A 14,699-nucleotide genomic window follows, 5' to 3' on the forward strand; every position below is an offset into this window, starting at 1 on the left:
AGTTCACAAAGTAAACCATCACTGTGTACTATTAGCTGGGCATCCCAGCAGGAAAAGGAACAGGTTTCCCAAAGGGTCAAGTGTTAAAAAGAAACCTCCCACTAGATGGCTCACAGGGCCCTTGCTGTAGGGATGAAGGCAGGAATATCTGACCCAGCAATCATGAAAATGAAAATCTCTAAGACATTCCATAAGAACATCACCAGATAATGGAACATGACCGTGCTGTCCTCTGCAGCCAGGAACACTGAAATCTGGAATTCATACAGTTCCCGGTCTGGATCCCTACCTAGTCTTTGGCTTTGTCTAGATTCCTAAAAAATAAGAGCAGTGAGCCACTCTGTAGGGAATATGGGTGACTTCCAGATTTCTTTTTATATTGCCACACAATACATGTAGTAATACAATGTGCTTTCAGAACTGTGCCATTTTACTTCCTCCATTATTTTCAGAATTTGTATTTATTTGAAAGGCAGAGCTGCAGATGTAGAACATGCCAGTGTTAAGAAGCCATCTAGCATTCTGTGTACACACAGGATGCCCTGTGTGCAAGCTGGGCTTCCACCCTACAAATGCACTACAAATAACAGAACCATTCTAGACTGCCACAGTGACAATGGGAATGCAAGAGGATGGAAATGACCTGCATTGCTCTTAATTACTGTGGCTGATTGCTACTGCAAGGTGACACTCAGTGTATGCATGAGATGTTAGAAGCTAATTGCAATTTTGGTATTGCAATCAACACCAACATGGCGGTACAAGACCCTTATACTCACAATGAACATTTTTTGTCCTGTTACTAATGACTTCTACAGCAATATACTGATACAAAGATGTCTCAGGAACATTTTTTTTTAAAGTATGATGTTAACACTGAACATTTTGACTATGAAAACAATAACAATAATATAAATTTTGTTAAATAAACTTCAAAAATAATAAGTATATAATTAATATAGATTAATAAATATTAATAATTATTCTACACATAATTACAATATATTGGGATAACTTTATTATTATATCTAAAAGCTTTTTTATGATTCTTATTACAGAGTACACATTCAATTACAATGTAGAATACTACCTTCATTAGGAAACTAATTAGGAAATTAATTTATGCAAATCTTTATCAACTTTATTTTGTGGGTCATCAGATAACTTTTTTATTCTGACATTCAAAGACCTAATATTCTTAAAACTGGGGTACTGTAATTAGCTTGCCTTTGACAGAAATAGCTCCTCAAACTACTAACATTCTACTAGATGATGGTCTTGTACTGTGGGAGCAGATCTCCAATTCTCAAACATGATTTATGAAATCATCTTGTTGACCTTCCACACTGAACAAAAGGACAGGAAGTCATAATGTCACCAGTAGCCAGAAAGTGTAATGAAAGCCAAAACTTGTTAATTTAGTCAGTAAATCAAATACTAATAGGTCAAAAAAAAAAAATCCACAGAAAAGAACTATTTTTTTCATTTAATTAGCTGAAGATTTAAGTACTTTAAAACTCTATGTTTATACTGAGTGATTACTTACGATAAATTCAAATAAATATAAGTTCTAAATTTTGTAAGATATGGATATATTTATTCAGTAATGGTAAAAAACTTCTTAAGGTGAAGTTTTATGGCAATTCAGTTTCCATTACTTAATTGAGCTACCAAAATATCTGTAATATATTAGGTCTTACTAATAAAAAATCTAAAGCATTCTACTTCATGAATTAATTCCTCAAAAGTTCAGTTAAAATAATTTTCTCCAGAAATGTGCAGGACAATGACCTTATATAATCATCATATTCTCCATATGGTTTAAGGAGTTAAGTGACCAAGGCTGTTCTTACAAAGGTATGCTCCCAAATAATTTAACTTCCATTGAAATAACTGCTGAAATGACTCCTCCTTTGAGACTTATTAATTTCAGTTTCCTCAGAATTGACATTCCTCCCTACATTCAGCATAAAATCAAAGCAGATCACTTCAATGTCATTTCTTTAAAAACTCAGATAAATATCACAAAAACTTAATTTCTAAAATCCTGGAAAAGAGCTTATTGTACCCATACTGGGGGAGGGGGAATAAACTAAACCCCAAAACACAAAAGTGCTTTGTCAAGCTGTCACAAATCTATGGAGAACTGCAAATGCTGTTCTTGGACTCTAGAACCATAAACACAGTGCCTGGACTGAGGAATGAAAGCACTCAAACTGCTGCTCTTTTGGTGTAAATACTGCACAGCATGCACAGCTTCAGATGACACTTTAAAGTGAAAACATTGTAAGACAGATATGGCTAGGATTAGTAGGAAAGGAAATTTAGATGTCAAAATATAGACTACGGAAACGTTATTTATTTCTTTATTTATTATATATGAGAAGTGGAAAATTCTGATCACTAGAATGATGTAAATGAAACTTCCTAGTTCAAAAGCATTATCCAACAATTTGGGAGCAATAAGAAAATCTGCATAAAATTGGAAACCATCAGTTGGCAAAAAAACAAAAGAAACACAGATCTGTCACTATGATCAAAATGGTTACCAAGTGTGATAGAATTGGGAGAAAATTATTTCCAGAAAAGATAAAGAAATATTAATGCCTTTCTACAAAGCAAACTAAGATCTTGGATGGTAAACAAAGTACATTTCTGCTCCTTCAGGATTAATACATCGGGAAAATAAACACTGAAAAGAAAAAAATCTACATAATAATTATAAAATACTGTAAAAATTGACTAGCTATAAATACATATAGTCCAGAAAATAAAAGATGTTTCTAAGCATAGCAAATGTAATGTAGAAAGAGAGAGAAAAAAAACCACAAAAAACTGAAAAATAACAAAAAGAGATGCTTTGAGGGAAAAAGAAAGTACTGATTACTGTATTCTTTCTTTTAAAATAACTTTCAATATGGCCTAAATCAATTCTTCTGTGTTCTGCAGATGCAAGGACCTCAAAAAACAAGAGACAAGTGAAAATTAATCACTTGAACCCTGTCTATCACGGAAAAGTACAAGCATATCTTCATTATTACGCTATTGGGTGCAAAGGCAGTCCTTGCACCAACTCAGTGTTCACATCTGACTCTCCTCACTATTTTAGCTATGGACCTTTCCCTCCTGTCAAACCAAAGAGCCAAACCCAAAGTCTCCAGCCACATCTGCTTTGCATGAAGTACCACTCCTGCACCCTCTCTGCCTCTCCAGGTGCCACCCAGAGACCATGGTAAATTTTACAGGATGTTTCATGGCTGAGTCTTTCTACTCCTTCACCTCTCAGAGGCTTCTGTGGGGCTAGTCAAAATGAAACTCTGGAAATACATCTTCTATAATTCTTCTACATCTCACACTTCAAAAATTGAGGCTGAGGTATGATTCATAATTTTTTACTTCAATTTAATAAAAAAAAAATCATGTTTCTTCACTTCTCACTAAAGATTTCCTGTGGTTTTGGTTTGTTATTCTTTTAGAAATTTCAGTATGCTTTTTTTTTTTTTTTTTTTTGCATCCCATCTTGTAATGCAATTGTTGACATAAACACTTCTACAAATTAAAAAATATTTTAAAATACTTATATAAGCAGAAGCACTGGACTTTGTTGAAGGTACTCAGAAAAGACATTGCTATTTTCTTTCAGGCAAAATTTTCATTGCCTCCCAGCAGATAACACTTTTGTAGAAATGACTCAAGAGATCCTGTCAGCTCTTATGTTTGTTTCTGGCCTTCCACTGTGTTGAGAGGATTTCTCTATAAAATTATAAGGATTGTCAACCTTCCAGCATATTTCCAATGTCCACCTTTTCTTTCTGTAACTCTTGCATCTTCAGCAAGAATAAACAACTCTTGAACAGTCTTCTCAGTGAAAGGTAAAGTACACTTCCTTGTTATGGACCCGTTCTGCTGCTTTCATTTTGGCAGAGGATCTATTCTTAAAGGCCACCAAAACAGTTACAGTGAAACAGATTGGTCTGTCCATGTCACACTGCTGGTTGAAAAATAGGTACATATGAAGATATTTTAAATAAAAACTAATGCAGAGAGACAGTAAATTAATCTAGTTATTGCTCTGCACTTTTTTGGGTTTTTTGAGATGCTTTATTACCTTACTTATAGGAGTTGCTACAATTCATCTTCTGAAATGGAAAAAGAGGTAGGATGATTGATTTCATTTGTCTACCCAATTTGTACATATCTTTAATGAACAGAGCGAGGCATATAGCAAAAATATGACTGAACCGTAAAAATAATTAACTTTTGTTCTCGTTGTGTCATTTTGGCATTAATTTTCATTATGCCTTCAAGCAGGTGAGTAGCACGGCAATGTTTCAGGGAATGCCTTCATACTTACTTGGATTCTTCTTCCAGTGCTGCATCCCATGAAAGCAAGCGAGGCAACTTCAGGAGTTAGCACATACAGACAATGCTTTAAAATTTGCTTCTGCAGTGGCAGGTGAGAGCAGACTGTCTTGTTGGGTTAGTGACTTCTCCCCCCTTCCAAGTTCAGCTCTGTGAATTAGCTCTCTGGCTAATGCATGTACCAAGTGGGAAATCACTGAAGACAAGGACAGTGTGGGACTGTGACAGTGCCACCAGGACGTACCAGAGTGACAACGTTCCACTGCTGCCATTTACCTCTCCATCACATAGCACCTGTGTCCCAGCAATTAGAGAGGTGGTGATGCACCTGCACACGAACAACTGAAAAGACTCCTGAGTCTTCCCAGTGGTGCTTGCAGACTTGCATTCTCACCTCTACAATCCACTACTGATTTGAGAAAAATGATGCATTTGGGGAAACCATGGCCACGCATCCTTCGTTGTTTGCCCATAACCCAAAAGAAAATGCAAAAGCAATGCAATACATATCTTGGTTTAGCTTTCAATGGCACTAAGAACTCTACAAGGACTATCTATAAAGTAGAAGCATTAGCAAATATCAGAAATGGTAAATATCCCAACTCAGTGGAACAGAGCTCTTCAAACTTGGATTGTACTTGAGATGCTGCTAGTACCAACTCTGAGATCTCCTGAGGAAAGCTACTACACGTTCTGCTATATACAGAGACCTGACAGATGTGCCATTAAAGAAAAAATTCTGTCTCTTTATACTTACAGCTATAAAATTATCTATAAGATTATTACTAACAAGTAATAGTATCTTGCTGATGTTTGTGTCAATAGATTTTATTTGTCACTTTTTTGTTTTTTTTAATATTTAAAAATCCATTACCTTTGTACTGGTATTTCCTATATAGGATGTACCAAGCTTCTGCTTCTCATCTTAAAGCAGCACTAGAAACACCAGAGCACAATGCTTTTTCATTCCTTTTTATCAGTTCTGTTTCTTGATGCAGTGCCAACTGATGCTCTATGCACTGCAGGCAAGAATATCTCGACTGCTCCATGCCACCTTTAAAGCCAGGGAGCCTACCTAAATTGGGGTAAAGGGCAAAGGCAGCACATCCTTTTCTCACGGATACAAAGCATGTTATCCCCAAGTGATATGGACTAGCTTGTATGCCTGCTGTCTGCTGGATAGGTGATGAGCAGCCACAGGAGGTAGAAAAAGGCTTTATCTCACCTCTTTCCATTAACATTGCACACAATTATATTCAGCTATTCAGAAGAGAATTTTTCAGCTAACTTTTACCATCTAGGCAATTGCTGAGAGTTTTTTTTTTGAAAAATACTGTGAAACATCTCTTCTTCAATTGTGTAATGTATTATCACAAACCGTGCTTTAGTAGCAAAGATAATTCAGTGTACCCTTCTCGTCCCCAGTATCCAACTGCCCTTAATTTTGTGCAGCTCCAGGAATTAGGGCTCTACTAGGAAATATTCAGTACACATTCCATTGACAGAAAACAAACTTGTAAATAACACCACTTCCTGAAAACAGACTGACTGAAAAACCCCATATGTTTTTTTAATTTCTGACGGTGACAGAGAAGAAGCCAGATCATTTTAGCTTGCTGCTAAAAATATACTCAAGTTGTTTTCAGCTATTCAAAGAATTTGAGTGCTAATTTCAGGTCATATAAAAACCACACATCCAGTTCAACCCAGTCAGAATACAGATATACTCTGGGTGAAATTTTAGTCTCCTTAGTGCTAGAGATTCCTTTCACATTGATACGCTCTGCTGAAGACATTCTCAGAACTTGAGTTTCAGGCCTCTTAAAAAGAAATTCTGACAGTTGTTATTTCTTGAAAAGTAACTGGACAAGTCTAAGAGGTTTTCAGCAAATAGTATATAGATGCACCAGGCTAAGAAGTTGTTTTGCACATAATGTACCAAATTGTGATAGAAATTGCTGAGTAGAAATTTCCAGATATCATTAGAGTTTTGTTTGTGCAGAGCCAAAAATAACTTAACCAAAGATAAAGAATATCCCCTCACAAAGCCTCTACCTAATTTTTACATAAGTAAGCTTTTAATTCTCAAGCAATCACCAGGAACACTAGCTGTATAAAAGTGGAAATACATACATATGTGCTAAGAGTACAACTAGATACTAATGTATGCACATACAAATATTTTTTGTTTAAAAAAGAAACAAAAAAATCTCTAAAGATAAACTATTCAAAATCTCTAAGGATAAACTAGTAAAAATCTCTAAAGATAAACTATTCAGAAGAAGTGACCTACTGTTAATTCACATTCAATCCCAAGAAAAGCCATGTTCTAAAAGGTTTAGGTTCACAAAACCAAAAACCTACCTGTGTACTTCTAAATGCTTCTAAACACTCTTAGCACAAACACAGTCTCATTTTTACCAGCTTGTACACCTGATTTTAGTTTTGGTTTAGCCAACAGGAAAGCAATCAGCAGCAGGTATTATTACTGAACCTAACTTCAGAATCAGAAACTTTTAACAGTTAAGACAAGTATGATTCCTAATTAGTGCCCATTACAAGTTCAGTATGCATTACAGGATTCGGTGAAAACCATAAAATCTAGCAGTTACTGCTCTAATTATACAGCATATAAAAAATATCTGTGAGAACTGTTTAATTTTATTTTCATGTCAGTGTATACTTGAAAGGTAAGTGAATTATTTATAACTATTTAAAAATATATTTTGTTAAATGTAACAGCATGCACTAAAAACCATGAAAACAGAAGTTTCTTTCTATTTTAGTACTTCAGATGCACTTTCTACGTAGAGTGAGAGACACACAGAGCACACAGACAAGGCGAGGCTGTTCTGGGTGTTTTTGTCAGCAGCCTTAGTCATACTCATTTGCTGGATGGATTTCACCAGGCTAGCTGATGTCTCAAGGGCAGCCTACGACTCACACACTGAAAGTTTCATGTATTTTTAAAACTGCAATACCCAGAGGTAGAGGGTGAGGACTGACAGGCTTCCAAGGCATCAATGTAATGCAAAGTAAGAACTGTTTTCTACATATAAAAACAGGCATGTATATTCTACAGCAGTCAGAAGGATTATATCCCATTCCCCATTGGCAAGCTTGAAAAATCATGTAGAATATTCTTATTAAGACATGAATATACACCTTTACCATACTCTTATTCACTGTATGAGTACCTAAAATATAGTGGAGCTATTAAGCAGATAAATGACAACAACTTCCTTCTTCAAAAATACCTTGTTTTTCACTGCATAGTGGAGTGTTTTTTTAGGTAATTTTTCTTTGCATATTTATATCAAGACCCTTATATTTGCATATAAAAATAAAATGTAGCAATTAAAAATAGACAGGAACACTTATATTTGTGAGTTGAGCTGTGTAAATCAAACCTTTCATAGCAATCTTTTAATAAAATCAAGGGAAAACACATTTACATGAGTGAAGACCTACTTAAACAATTTTAAAAAAATCTAAAAAGTAGAGATTCTTACCCTAAAAAACTCTTTAGTGGAGCCAGAATCTAATGTCCCATAAGCAATTTCAGTTTGCTTGGAAAGATCCTCAGCACTTTCAATGGGGGACACCATCCTCTCCACGGTCAGGAAGGCAGCTAAGTTAGCCGTGTAGGAGGAGATGATGATGAGGGTAAAGAACCACCACACACCTCCAACAATGCGCCCCGACAGGGACCTAGTAACAAGCATGAAATGCATTTGTAAAGTGAAATGGAAATCCCAAAAAAGGAACACGTTATCAGTTTTATGCAAAGGGTGCAGTATAATCCAGGGAAGCATTTCAGGCTATCTCAGAGTCCAGCTCTGCACACCAGATGGGAAATCAAGGCATTCTCCACTGGATCTCCTGGGACTCTGCTGAAATCAGGACTCCAGAGTTTACTTCTGGAACTTAGTGATCCAGTTCTTCAAAGTTTTGACAACCCTTGAAGGAAACTGCTTCCATCATAATGTGCTATATTTAACACAAACTTTTTGTTCCCTCTGAAGTGATTTTGTGCAACATTATGATGAGGATCAAACAAAATCAGCAGATAAACCAATATGCACTTTAAAATCAAAGGCCTTGATTGTTTTCCTAAGACATTCAGACAAAGACTGATTTGCACAAAACAATGGCTTATGCTGCTGTGCACAATCTGTACTGAGAAACAAATAGCATTATTAGTAAGAAAAGCTTGCCCAGGGAATATCTATAGGCTAGGAAGTGCACACGACTTTTGAAAGATACAAGCATTTAACAAAGTGAGGACTGGACATGAAACAATCAGTGATAATACAGAAAAATGGTGAAGAAAGTATATTTTTTAAAAAAGAATAATAATAATAATCTGATGTTTATAACAGCAGCAGGTGGGCTCTTATGGATCTGTGTTTTGCTTCTCCTGCTCAAGAAGAAAGAAGAAAAGTGAACTCAAGAAAATATACAAGACAGCGTAAAGCACACAACTCAACTCAGTAATTTTCAAGAATTGAAAACTAGTATAAGAGAAATATCAATATAACATTATTGTCAAACTTAGCATTTTTTTCATGGTTCTTTAAAGTTTGAAATTAATTACCACTTTGTTCCCAAACAAGGCATTATAGAAAGCAGTACATAATCTTTGGAGATATGCTTAATTATCTGGCAGAAATGTGCATGTAGTTAAAAGTCTAGTACTAGGGCACTGCAGTAGCCTAGGTTTGTCTTGGTGTGTCTCCTCTATTTATTAAGTAAACAAATTAGGAATCACTCACCCAGCCTACTGTACTGTGAATGAGAACACAAACTAATTATGACATAGAGTGTATTTAGATATAACTATATATAGATATATGTACATTTAAAAATTACAGTTATGCAAAGTGGATTGACAAAGCTAGGGACAAAATTAAATAGAATGAATTCTGGACAAATAATTTTTTTCTAATTGCTATTGTATAAAAATCTCTGTCATAATTCTAACATTAAAAGATTTATTCCATGTCACAACAGACTCACTAATTCACTCTACTACATGAAAATTAAGTCAGATAAGGCCCAAAATAACTTATTCAAAGGACCATAGAAAAAAATCTATTTCAAGCTCATTCTAAGGGGAGCCGTATTCTGCAAAAATGCTTTCTGTCACCTTTGAAAAAACATAACATACTTATTTTGAAACGGAGGTAATTGGAATATAAAGTAATTCTACAAGTAAAATATAGAGTTATGAGATATACTGAATATATTACATTGTGTATTTGCAAGGTAAAATCTGTCAATGGGTGCTTAATAACGGCCAACTTTATGGCACTTTGTATTGTATTCATGACACCCTCTATAAGTGACAATAATTTTCAAATGTCCATTATCTGTGAGCAAAGTTGCCACTGACTTTGTGAAAAAAGAATAAGCTCAATACCAATACAGAAATTATGCTCCCACATGGCATTTTACAAGTAAAATTATTTGGGGTGTCACTTTTATTCAAAATTTCCCCAGGCAGTCTGTCACAGTTAAATGAGTAGTTTCTTTTTTATGTATATTTGGGAAAGTTTCTAAAATGTGCTGGCATGAACTTACACTTTAGAAACCCCTAATTTACTCTACCTTTAAGTACTAAAATAAAAATTTCTGAGTAAAAATTATATAAATTTGTGCACCATATTTTGTACTTAGAAAGGTATTATCTGGCAGAACGGAGGGCACACTCACATCTCAGAAAAGATGAGGAAAACTTTGCTCTAAGTTATAATTATCACATAATATATTATTTTACTCTTCTGTTCCTCTACTACCCATGAGGCAACATTGGGACTGCTACTACAGACCACTTCCAGGTGGTCCTGTCTTACTCAGCACCACCTTCTATTCCAGAGCCAGGGAACCCTAGTAACCCGTCTCCTCTAAAAGTCTTAGAGCAGCTGTCACTTTTATTACAGAAATGATTGCAGTAATGCAAAATTAACTTCAGAGAGGTATTTTGTTCATGCCTGAAGATAGTCCTTTTTATATTTAATCTGATTCATCTGTAGGCAGTTCAAATTCCATAGTGAAATGTTTTGGTGCAAAACCAGAAACAACAAGTGTTTTCAGCCCTCTTCTATTTTTATAATAAATGTATAATATACAAACTAACCACCTTCCTCAAAATTATGGTTTCAATGAAATAAAAGTTAAATGCTTCACTGAAACCTAATATGGAATATCCAAAATTGAGTTTCATGCACCTTTCATGATGACCATTTGCTATCAGTATTCTTGCAGTACCTTTCAAAACCTATCAAACCATATAAAACTACCATTGTGCTTACATAGATGGTAAAATAATAATGATAACAAGAAAAAGATCATAATTCTACTACAGCCTTGATTCAATAAAAATAGTTTTGTACTAATATGTGACTTAGCAGGCAACTCCAACTGCGAAGTGTGTAATTAATACAAAAACCCCACAGGAGTGAATTTACACAACCTCTCACGATCTGCAGCGATTTGCCCTCTTCACTGATTTGTCTCTTGTACACAATTCCTCCTGGGTTATGTGCCAAATGTGTTGCATCTTTCACCATAAAGGCTGGCATCTCCCACTGTGATACAGCAGCATTTACAGGGAATTGCTTAAGTTCTCACACAATAAATGCTGTTATTTCTGTGGCAGAACAACTTGAAAACCTGCTGTCGCCTTTTGGGACGCATGACTTCATATCTAAGAAATGCTCCCTTGGTTTGATTTATTTTGACTCACTAGACTCACTACAAATTGACCTGTTCTCTGTCTTACTCCAGGATGTTTATAAGAAATGTAATTATAACAAGCAGTTTTAACTAAGTCCTCTGGTTTGAATTCCTTAAACCTGGCTGCTCTATTTAAATTGTTACTGTACTCCCTTCAAGCAGCAAGCAGCTATTTACCTACCTACTCACCATTTCGCTGAATCAAGGCTGGAACCACTTGTGACTTGTGCACAAGCAAAATAGAATATTTAATGAACTGCAAAGGAATTAACTTAAGTGTTTTACAGTTGTCCCGAATAAAAGTAGACGAAAATCCATGAGGAATTAAGCACTTATGAACTGGACCTTCAGATTCATTTTCATAATTTCCTTTGTGACTTTTCTAAAACTAGGCCATGGAAAAAAAATAGTGTTTTGCAAATATCTACATGAAATTAGAGCCATCACAGGACTTTTACTTCAGTTCAAGGCTCTCTTGGGGAATAAGAGTGTGTCATTAACCATGTTATGATATGCAGTGAGTTTTAGAGGGAAAGTGCTGCCTCTGTAGTTCGTGACTAGTTTGTTATCCTTTTTTCCCATTACAGTTGTGGTGAACCATATGCACTGTCAACTGTAAAATGGGAATATGCAGCAAAAACACGGTACCCCTCCAAGAAGGCATGGAATGATGTGAACCTTATGCATTTTACAGTCTCTGCATGGTGTATATAACTTCACTTGGCAGATTTATGATCGACATTAAGGCAAAGTCGATCAGCTACATCCAGACCCTATGCCACAGACAAGTTCTTTCACTTCAAGGACTTCTGTGACTTTAGGGAAGGAAAAATCATTGCAATTAATTTCTCTCCAAGAATGAAAATATATGCACCACGAACCTCTTCTGGCTGAGATGGCTGAGACCAAAAATGCACAAAGTTGAAATGAGTGAGTAACCAACCTTGGCGAAATATCGCATCCTTGCTGCATAAAGGCACCCAGGGAAAACCAGAGACTATTAAATATCCCAAATTCATTAGTTGATTCATTAGTTTGCGTTTCTCTTCCATCTTCAAATTCCTCAGTGTGCCACTCGTATGGGCTAAATCTGCTGACCAGGAATAAAACTACACTGACCCCAATGTAGGCAAAAACAATGCACATCCAGATTTCATATGCTAACGGATCAAGAAATGAAAACACTCCTGGCTTGGACTTCTGAGGTTTCTTGATCATTATTGATATCCCCAGGCTCATAAAGGGCTTTGAGAAGTCAATCACCTCTTCTCTCACCAATGTTATAGTTAATGGAGCGATTGCAATATCGGCTTTCTGTAAAGAAAGAAAAAAAGCCAATAATAGCTAATGCAATGAACAGAGCGAAAAATGGTTCAGTTTCAATGGCATTTCACAAATAGAAAATAGGACAGCAGAGACATTTGTTTCACTGAGAACATCCTGTGGAGAATTTCAGAAATTTTTAGTTGAACTTGTACTGAAATACATAGAGCCATATGGTGGGTGCATTCCAAGCTTTTGATTTTACATACGCCCTTTTAACAGAATATGCCATTTAAAAGTTTAGCAAAGTACTTTGCTTTTCACCTGGTGAGAAGGATGAAATATGCATCCACATTTCCCCAACTTTATTTGCATCTGAAATTTAATTTAATGTTTTATTTTCAAATTTTTTCATGCCATTAAAAGTTATTAAGTACTGAAAAATTAAGTAGGCAACTTTCCTGCACTCTACAGAGAAAATGAAACCAAATCCCACTCCTTCCATTAGTCATCTTTAATAGCTTTATTACAGAAAATTTTCTTACCCCATAAACAAGTTCTCCAACCATCCCATTCCAGATTTTCGTGTCTGCATCCCTTGCCCCATACTTGCCATCCCCAACAATTGTGAGCTTATATTTGAATCCACAGTGCTTAGCAATTTCTGTAGCTAAGTCCACACAATAGCCCTCATATCGATCATTTCCTTCAAGCATTTCGTGATTTTTCTTCATCATGACATATGGGGACTCCTGCACAGAAAGAACTTGCCTTAGCTACTTGACAGAGACAGGTGCATCTGTTGTACACTTCACGGATTGGTATGTTCCCTTTTACATGTGAAAAAAGAGAGCCAATACCATCTGAATCATACATGCCATGTATAAGTTAGTTGTTAATTATGAATGGCACATGTCTTTAACACATTTAAAAGCTGCATTCTCCAGAATCATACACAAATGGCAGTACTTACAGGCACAGTGATTCCCAGAAGTATGTTAATAATGACCATGAATGTTAACAGGAGTTATGCATTCAGAGAAGAAAGAGTAAATTCCAAAATCAGTTTCTTTCTCTCATACCGTTTGGATGGAAGAAGGCAAATTATTTAGTTGTTTTTGTTGCTGTCTTGTACAAGAAAATTATTTTCTATTTCACAACCACATCTCTCTCTGAGAAAACACTTGAGGCTCTCAAGGCTATATTTTTATTAAATTGTGATACAAACAATAGGTAAGATATCTATAACTATGCACTAAAGTTCTATCATCAGCAAAATTGGTGATGAGTCATAAGTTGGATTAATGTATTTTCTCTTTGTTGAGTTGCTACAGGACTGTTCTTGCATCCAGAGAAATTCCTATGCTAACCTATGGGCTGATCAAACTGATAAACAAGCTGTGTAATTTACAGAAAAATGTTCTTTTCTAATAATTTATAATTTAATTTTCTAAACAAACAGAATACAATATTTAATGTTTAATTTTACACTTTACCAATCCATAGCAGCTACAATCCTGAAGCACAAGAACCGGTCTATTTGCTGTTTGTCAAAATCTATTCTCTAAATTCTCTGCCTCTCAGAAAGTTCCTCTCCTTTGAAAGCAGGTATTTCATTTCCATTTTCAGTTTTAAAAAGCATAACTTTCTAGGATGTTCATTTAAAAACCATTCATCCTCTACAAATCAAAACCATGTGCTGAATCCCATACATTTCCCTAATTTCTAGATTTTATTATGTTTCACAATAGGTAACAGCTCACAAGCTCAAATAATAAAAAGACAGCACATTTAAACTAACAGAATGTTGAGAAACAAATCATTGTTGGACAGACTGTCTTCTGACAAAATAGGAGGTTAATTACCAAAATAGTGGTGACAATAATAGTCTTATTCTCTAGTCCTGAAGATTCATTTCCAAGAGGGCCATCAAGAGGATTCACAACCATTTTGTCCACTTCACTCCAATATCCAATCTAAAGAGAGTGTATAGGATGCACAGACACTAGTGAATATGAACTTTTCTGGAAAAGGTAAAGCATGTTATTACTGTGCCCTTGATTTGTGCTCACAGAGAACTATTTCAGCTATGGATTTATCACTGTAAGAATTTCTATTTATGTAGTGAAAGACTACAACAAACACTAAAAAGATTGAACTAATGACATTTGTTTACATTATTTTTTCTAGAACAGGTACATCATTCTTATTCACATATTAACAGGTTTTGGTATAAACATCATACATTGTAAAATTTAAATACTCCAGATTAGCAAAACATGAGAAACTGTTTTTCCCTGAGAGATTTGAAATTGGAGCAGAAACACAAGCACATT

At 35.3% G+C, this 14,699-nt stretch overlaps 1 protein-coding gene across 4 annotated transcripts in view; it reads right to left on the bottom strand.

Annotated features, from left to right (window-relative positions):
- GRIA2 (glutamate ionotropic receptor AMPA type subunit 2) overlaps nt 1–14,699 on the bottom strand; it is an 86,637-nt gene that overhangs the window by 5,023 nt on the left and 66,915 nt on the right. For all 4 annotated transcript variants that reach the window (XM_064710783.1, XM_064710779.1, XM_064710781.1 and 1 more), the window contains 4 exons: nt 14,229–14,339; nt 12,909–13,115; nt 12,044–12,414; nt 7,875–8,073 (listed from right to left, as the gene is read on the bottom strand). In XM_064710783.1, the coding sequence (XP_064566853.1) occupies nt 7,875–8,073; nt 12,044–12,414; nt 12,909–13,115; nt 14,229–14,339 (888 nt within the window). The remainder of the gene's footprint in view (nt 1–7,874; nt 8,074–12,043; nt 12,415–12,908; nt 13,116–14,228; nt 14,340–14,699) is intronic.

Source organism: Zonotrichia leucophrys, chromosome 4, assembly GCF_028769735.1.
Source record: "Zonotrichia leucophrys gambelii isolate GWCS_2022_RI chromosome 4, RI_Zleu_2.0, whole genome shotgun sequence".
NCBI classification, from domain to species: Eukaryota; Metazoa; Chordata; class Aves; order Passeriformes; family Passerellidae; genus Zonotrichia; species Zonotrichia leucophrys.